General features: G+C 37.6%; 1 protein-coding gene across 1 annotated transcript; it reads right to left on the bottom strand.

Moving 5' to 3' along the window:
* Positions 1–1,399: 1,399 nt before the first annotated feature.
* LOC126494279 (olfactory receptor 1361-like) lies at positions 1,400–2,329 on the bottom strand. The gene has a single exon (XM_050131533.1). The coding sequence runs from the start codon at positions 2,327–2,329 to the stop codon at positions 1,400–1,402; it is 930 nt and encodes a 309-aa protein (XP_049987490.1).
* Between the last annotated feature and the right edge of the window lie 5,852 nt (positions 2,330–8,181).

The following is an 8,181-nucleotide window of genomic DNA, read 5'->3' as shown; positions in this document are numbered from 1 at the left end:
GCACTAAGCAGTTTTCTCTACTGCAAAGCAACTGAAATGTGACCTAAGGGGGATAGTGAAGGTTTTCTATTGGACTTTAAATGCCTTGATTGAAAAGCTTCCTGGATTATGCCCAAGGGAACAATAACAGTTAGTGCAACAATTTTCAGATTGGTTTAAAAGACTATGTGAACTACTATGAATTGTTTATTGAACACACCATAAAGAGTGCACCAATTAAATCATTACTCAGTACAGACAAGTACTAAATTGTCACACTGTAGCCTGTTAATATATAGATCACTGTTACTAATGAAAAGAAAACTATAGAAACAAAACACCAATACAGAAAAAAACTAGAACAATGCTCATTTCTTATTATTATAGTGTGAAATTGAAAGGCCCTTTTCTATTGTGTGTATTTGGGCTTGAGCATGTAGACTTGATGATGAAATTTGCAATTTACTTTCCCATAAAATGCTACATCTTACTTTACACATATCATATGTGTGTATGCATACATATGGCAGCAATAATAAATTATTTTGAAAAGAATCCTGGGATATATTCTCCAATAAAAGAGAATAAAGTGATATCCTTTCTTAACCTGCTTCTGTTGACCTAGATTATTGCCAGCCTCACCAATTTCCTGATTTCTTACTTGTGATTTAACTTCTGTGAACTCTACAACTCCCTTTAACATGATTTGTCAGTGGCATCCAGTTTCAACTGGAGGAAGGATATTAGAGAAAAACAGAAATACTTAAAATCACTTGATCTTCTGAACAAGAGAGACTGTAAGGCCTATAAGGATATCAGGGAGCTGTTGTTACTAAACCCCTAGTAGAAATTATAGAATTATGAGATGACTGTAGTGATTGCGATGGATAGTCATGCTTCAGGAAAAGGAGCGTAAGAAGAACACAACATGTGTTATTTCCAACAGATTGTTGTGTTTATTACTTTTCTTGTTGCTGGGACAAAATTCCTGACTGAAACAATTTAAGGACAAAGTTTCATTTTGTTCATGCTATGAAGAATACAGTACATGGGGATGTGGAAGGGCCGGCAGCAGGAGAATGGGGTGGCAGGTCGCATTGCATCTGTGGTCAACAGTGAAGAGTGACGGTAAGGTAGGTTTTCTTCTTTTGCTCCTTACAATCTGTCCAGGACCATCCTATGGAACAGATGGTGCCACCCACATTCAGGATGGAGCTTCTCTCCTCAGTGAATTCTCTCCAGAGACACCCTCACAGACATGCCTAAATATGTGTGTTCCAGGTGATTCCAAATCCAGTCAAGTTAACACTGAAGATTAGCCATAGCAATTATATAATTCTCCCATGAGCTACAATGTTAACTGACTCATTTTGCATATGTAGTAGTGATGTGGGGTGTGATTCTTCCTCAGTGACGATCCTTAATCCTGAGACTTTTCCACATTCAGGATCTTTCTCAATGAACTCTTAACATCCTTATTTCTCAGACTATAAATGAAGGGATTCAGGGTGGGAGTTACCAGGGTATACATGACAGCAGCAACCACTGCCCCGTATGAGTGAGAACTAGATGGAGGCTTCAGGTATGTGGCAAAAACTGTGCTGTAGAAGAGGAAGACCATAGAGAGGTGAGAACTGCATGTGGCCAGGGCTTTCCTTTTACCCTGTACTGATGGCACCCTAGCCACAGCAAAGAAAATAGAACCATAAGAAGTCATAATGCAGAGAAGTGCACTAAGTCCTAAGATGCCAGCCAAAGTCATCATCAGTGTTTCATTGAGGTGTGTATTAGAGCAAGAAAGCTGTAAGAGAGGACCGAAATCACAGAAAAAATGAGGAATCTCTTGGTTGTTACGAAAAGATAGCTGGGAGAGCAGCAATGTATGGGCCAGAGACACACAATGAGCTACTCCCCATGACCCAGCGGCCAGAACCCCACATCTGCAAGACGTCATTAGGAGTGGGTAGTGCAGTGGGTGGCAGATAGCAGCATAGCGGTCAACAGCCATGACTGCCAGAAGTAGGTTATCCATGTCTGCAAAAACAGCAAAGAAGTACAACTGAGTCAGACATCCAGAGAATGAGATTGATCCATCTCCAGTCCACAAAACCTCCAGCATTTTCGGGGTTGTAGTAGTAATGAAACAAAGATCCACAAGGGAGAGCTGACTAAGGAAGAAATACATAGAGGTGTGGAGGTGAACATCGGCACCAATAGCTAACAGAAGTAGCAGGTTCCCCAGGAGGCCCAGCAAGTAGAGAGCTAGGAAGATACTAAAGAGGGGCAGCCATTTCTCTCGGTCTCTGGAAAGTCCTAAGAGGACAAAGCCTAGAGCCTGACTGCAGTTCATTCTGAGTCTTGTGTTTCAAGAAGGAATTGGTGTGAAGACAATTCACTCACTGCAGGCAAGAATAGGCGTCAGTCCAGACCTGGTCCCTTGGCAATGTGTTTCCTTCACAGCACCAAATGAACAATGGAAACTAGAATAGCAAAGGGAGAGACACGACTTAGAGTTCATTAAGAAAAAAAAATAGCTCCCTAGAAAGATATAAAGATAATTTGTTGATGGGCAGTGGCTTCCTGGAATTCTCTAGGCTAAAGCTATCCTATTTAAACTTTGTCTCACATGACAGAATAACTACTTTCTTGCGAATCTTTTTAATTATGATTCCTTTAAAGGCAGAGGTTGCATCTTAGTACTTAACTTAGTGCTTTCCGCACAGTGGGATTTCAATAAATTCTCCTGCCTATGCACAGAGTCATCACTCTGGTTGCAGCTCCAGCTGACTAGGAAGAGTGCTGCTGTTTTCCTGAGTGACTTGCTGTGACCATTGTTGCCTTATCTAATGTGTTGTTCATAGTGCTGCTAAGACAGTTTCTTCAAAAACAAAAGCATATAGTTTATTTGCTTACAAACAGTTACCAGGCTAACTATATTTTTTATGAGACTGTATAAGTAAGTCTTTGTATGACTTCTAAGGCTCTAAGTATTTTTGATTTGGGGATAACTTGTCAATTCTATCAGCAACAGTTACAACTCTTGGTACCAATTATCTGTCTTGATCAGTTTCTGTTGCTAGCATAATGTTACAAATTAAGTAACAAAAAGGATTTATTTTGAATCACAGGTGAAGTAAAAGATAGGAGAACCCATTTTGGTGGAGTCTGAGAGAACAGACAGCAACACACCAAGATGTGGGAAGTGTGTGTGAGGGGGGAGGGAAGAGAGAGAAAGAGACACCAAGCTGTGGGAAGTGGGGGGGGTGCGGGAAGAGAGAGAAAGAGAGATTTGTGGATGCCCTTCTTAAGCTACTAGTGTCCAGTCGTTGTGTTTGCCTAATCCAAAAGACAGCCAAAAGCTATATCACAGTAAGACTTAGTTTCCACCCTCTCAGTACTGAGCTTTTATGTGACTCTGAGAGAGAACAAATGGTTTCAACCCTTAGAGCTCATCCTTACGATCTCATTTTCTTTCCTGGGATGGCTCCTTATGCTTCTTTGATTGGCAGATCTACCTTGAACCTCCACAAATTACCACAATTGTGATATGGAGGAATTTACCATATGTATATTTTATTTGGATATTTAGTAAGGTTTTAGGTTAGTAATTGTCTTCTTCACAAGAAAATGAGGTATGTTATGATAGAGCAGAGCAGAATCTGATTTTCCTCTTCAAAGTGCTTGTCATAAAAGAAACAAATATCAATAAATGGATAAATTGACCAACAGAAATTAGAAGCAGAAGGAGGCACTCCACTGTCCTCTTTTGTGGTTCATTTTATTTTACTATTTCAGGAAAGAAACACCTTTCCTCCAGGCATTGTGCTGCTACCTTGACTTGAAAGCATCGGTGCACCTCTCTCCTTCATTCCTTCATATCTAAGCAGTGTTATAACATTGTTCTCCACAAAATTTTTCTCTTTGCAGCCCCTTGCTCACCTTTTCTTTTCTTACCTTAACTGGATATTTTCTCATCAACTCACTCAAAGCTTATTCCATCAACAGTACAGCTGACTACACTCATGTACTCTGATTACTATAACTCAAGCTGCAAACATTTTACAGAATTATATACTTTCTATTTTTGCCTCAACTTTATTTTGCTCAAATAATGGGGAAAAAAGCTGAACTCCTACTGTGCCTCTGCCTACCTGTTCCACCCCTGGCAAGGCAGTATTTTTCTGGTTGATCACCCATAGTTTCACTAATTGTCATTCCTGACATCATGCACTCTTGTTATCTCTCACCTGATAATTTTTTATCTTTAGTCAAATATTACCAGAGCTTCAAGACTATGTTATAATTTTATCTTCTTCCCCACCATTAAACTACTATTTAATACTTTACCTTTTATTATCCTATCTCTTCTTAAATATATAGACAAAGGTGACCTGGTGCTTAGGTTGATATTGTCTGAAGTGGTTTTCCAATTTCTGTGATATATAAATTTTCTCTCTTCAGCTAAATTGTGAATGAATACATGCTTCTTATAAGGAGTGTTACTGGTCTTCAGAATAAGATGTCAGTCTGAAAGTTGTCTCCATACGACCTTGTCAAGGAAAGTCAGAATAAGAAAAACATTATTCTGTTCCAAAGGAAAAAAATGGTCTTGCAAACCCACCAGGTATATGAAAGGAAATCTTAAAAATGTAGAGAAAAATGTGCACTACTAAGAATAAGCTGACAGAGAGACTGCTCCAACACTTTGTCCCAATTTATCTTGTTTATTTTTCTATGTTTGTTGTTTCTTTCTTTTTTCCTTTCTTTGTGATTCCCCGTCTTTTTATACCTCAGCAGTATTTCTGCATTTTCTTCTTATTTATGTTTTTGCTCTTTCTTTTATATGAAGATTGGGTGAACAATGGAGATTTAGGAAGGAGTCCATCATGCTAATGTAACAGATTAAACTCTACTACTAGCAGTAAAGAAAGAAAAATATTTTTGTTCATCAACTGATTACCAACAATGAAGTGTCTTTCTATGTAATACAACAAAAGGAAAGAATGTTTAGAGCTAGAGAAATGATAAAACACTTGAGGACAGTTGCTGATTTTCCTGAAGAACTGAGTTCAGCTCCCAGCACCCATGTCAGGTGACTCACAACACCTATGACTCTATATCCAGCACCCTCTTCTGGCCTCTGCAGGCACTGACACCCATGCATGTGTACATACACATGCATTTTACAGTAAAATATTATTTTTAAAGAAGACACAAAGCAAGTTTCAGTATATACAAGAAAATGGAAATAACTTCTTGCATCAGATCAGGCAACCGCAGGTTAAAGCTGGATATCATCAACAACAGAAACAGACAAAGCCTACAAACTCATGGGAACTGAGTGACTCTCTACTGAATGAAAACAATATGTCAAGACAGAATTAAAGAAAGTAATCAAAGACTTTCTCAAATTCAATAAAAATGAATATATGGCATACCCAAAGTTATGGAACACAGTGAAGGTGGTGCTCAGGAAAATTCACAGTATTAAGAGCATACATAAAAAAAATAATTGAAAAGACTTCATACTAGAAACATGACAGACCACCCGAAATCTTTAAAACAAAAAGAAGCAATTATACCCAAGAGAGGAGTAGATGAAAAGAAATTATCAAACTGAGGCCTGAAGGAAAACAATACAAAGAATCAATGAAACAAATAATTAGTTCTTTGAGAAAATCAGCAAGCTAGACAAGCCCTTATGCAAAGTAATTAAAAGATCAAGAGAGAATATCCAAATTAACAAAATCAGAATTGAAAAGGGGGACTTAAGAACAGACAACAAGGAAATTCAGAGGATCATAAGGGCATACTTTCAAAACCTGTACTCCACCAAATTAGAAAATATAAAAGTAATGGAAAATTTTCTCAGATGTGTTGACCAATGGAATTGAAGTTCTAGACATGAATCCACGCACCTTTGGATTTTTAATTTTTAAAAAAAGAAGCCAGGAATACACACTGAAAAAAAGAAAGCATCTTCAACAAATGGTGCTGGTCAGACTGGATGTCTGCATGTAGAAGAATGCAAATAGATCTATATCTATCACCCTGCACAAGACTCAAGTCCAAGTACATCAAAAACTTACCAACCCAGATACACTGAAAATGATAGAAAGAAGACTGGAGGATAACCTTGTACACATTAGCATAGGTGACAACTTTCTGTACAGAACACCAATATCAATGTCATGGTTGTTAGCTTGATATTTTTGTAGGACTCCTAACAGTGTGAGTAGGTGTGTCTTGTACTCTTTTGTCTGCTCTTGGGACTCTTTTCCTCCTATTTGATTGCCTTGTTCAACTTCAATATGAGGACTTTTGCCTTGTTTTGTTGTATCTTGTTTTGTCAAGTGTGGGTGTTGTACCTTGTAGGCCTGCTCCTTTCTGAAGGGAAATTGAAGGGGGTGGGCCTGGGGGAAAGAGAAATGGGAGAAGACTGGAGGGAGGGGTAACTGTGGTTAGGATGTATTGTATGAAGGAAGAATCTATTTTCAATTTTAAAAAAGAAAATATGGTACATGTGTATAATGAGATTTTAATCACTATAAAGAATAATGAGATAAAATTTTCAAGGAAGTGAATGTCTCTGAAAATTATTATGGTAAATGAAGCAATATAAACTCAGAAAAAGAGAAAGCTTATATTCTTTCTCAAATGCAGATTCTAGTTTTTAATGTACATATGTAAGTGTTTGAATTGGTATAAATATAGATAAATTCTTAAAAACTATAAAGAAGAACAAAGGAGGATTTTGACATTCTTCACTCAGGCTATGTGGGGAATTAAGTCCTAATGGGAAGATGTAATTTTAGCTGTTTCTAAACATCCTGATTTCATGCTGTAAAGGTATATAAAAGGTTCAGAATTAAATTTAAAAAAAGAGTTGGGTCATGTTATGCTAACTGGAAATAATGAGCTATATCAAAAGACAAAAGATCCATGTAGATATGACCACAGTATTCCTGTTGCATTTTCTTTTTCTATTTCTATGTTTATTAACTTCTGGCTGCTCACGGTGTGTGGATGTCCTAATGGATAAATGTTTTAGAATAAGGAGACACGAGTTATTCCAATATGTTTTTAAATGAGAACGTCCACACAGCTAGCACTCACTCACCTGGAGATGCGGTTAAGTCACAGGTGTCAAACTCCACCCCAGAGGTACTGACAGAGGAGACCTGTGGTGAGGTATGAGAATCTGTGGTTCCAACATGCTGATGCATTGAATTTTAAAAATGCAGAGTGTTCTGCCAATCATTCCCGCATTACTCACTTTCCCTCCCATCCCATTTCCCCTTTGTATTGGGAATTAGGAGGTTATTCTCATACAAAATGAGGTCCAGTCTTACACGCTCGTTTCTTATGGACAATCCTTCCCTCCACCAGGCAACGACATGCCTCTCATGCCGTCACTCCCCCATGTTAAGTACTTTCATTGCTATTGTATTCATCTCAAACCTATCTATCTATAACATATATAGATCATATTAGATCTCAGAGCAATGAGATTCGGTACTCAGGGCATCTGAAAACTAGTTCAGCGTCTCTGGTTGTGTCTAAAGACACAGCTTCAGATGAGCTGCATGGGAATAAGAGACAAGTTCCTTGGCTTGTAGCACCACTGCCTTGTTTCTCTACTTCTTATGATATATTCATCCAAAACTCCCATCTCAACCACTAGTTATTTTCTAATCAATACTTTCACCTTTGTACTTTCTCAAAACTTCTTAAATCAAGAACTTATACTTGTATTTCCCCAAATAACTCTCATCTATTTCAGTTTTAAATTGCAGTTCTTAAGTTATTTCTCAAAAAGACAGCTCGATAGAAAATCTTTGTTAGTTTACTTCAGACCCTTTCTTTGTCTGACTTCCAAATTACCCACAACACTCTCCTGGTTTCTAGTGATCCCTCTGACTCATCCTCGGCCTCCTTATCTGATGTCTTCTCCTGTTTTAAATTTCTTTTAAGTTAATTTTTTTAACTCTTTTCTATTTCCAGTTTTATCTGTAAACAAATTACTCTCTTCAAGTTTTCAGTTCTGGCTTTTTTCCTCAACTCTAAACGAGATAGATAGATGATAGATAGATAGATAGATAGATAGATAGATAGATAGATAGATAGATAGATACATAGATACATAGATAGATACATAGATAGATACATAGATAGATACATAGATAGATAGATGATAGATTT

The sequence above is a fragment of the Alexandromys fortis genome, unplaced genomic scaffold, assembly GCF_014885135.2.
Source record: "Alexandromys fortis isolate MF-2015 unplaced genomic scaffold, M_Fortis_MF-2015_v1.1 scaffold_372, whole genome shotgun sequence".
NCBI classification, from domain to species: Eukaryota; Metazoa; Chordata; class Mammalia; order Rodentia; family Cricetidae; genus Alexandromys; species Alexandromys fortis.
The sequence above is the reverse complement of the archived record's forward strand: the minus strand, read 5'-3'. Positions and strand labels throughout refer to the sequence as shown.

Coding starts and splice junctions, on each gene's coding strand:
- LOC126494279 (XM_050131533.1), bottom strand. CDS start 2,329: ATGAACTGCAGTCAGGCTCTAGGCTTTGTCCTCTTAGGACTTTCCAGA.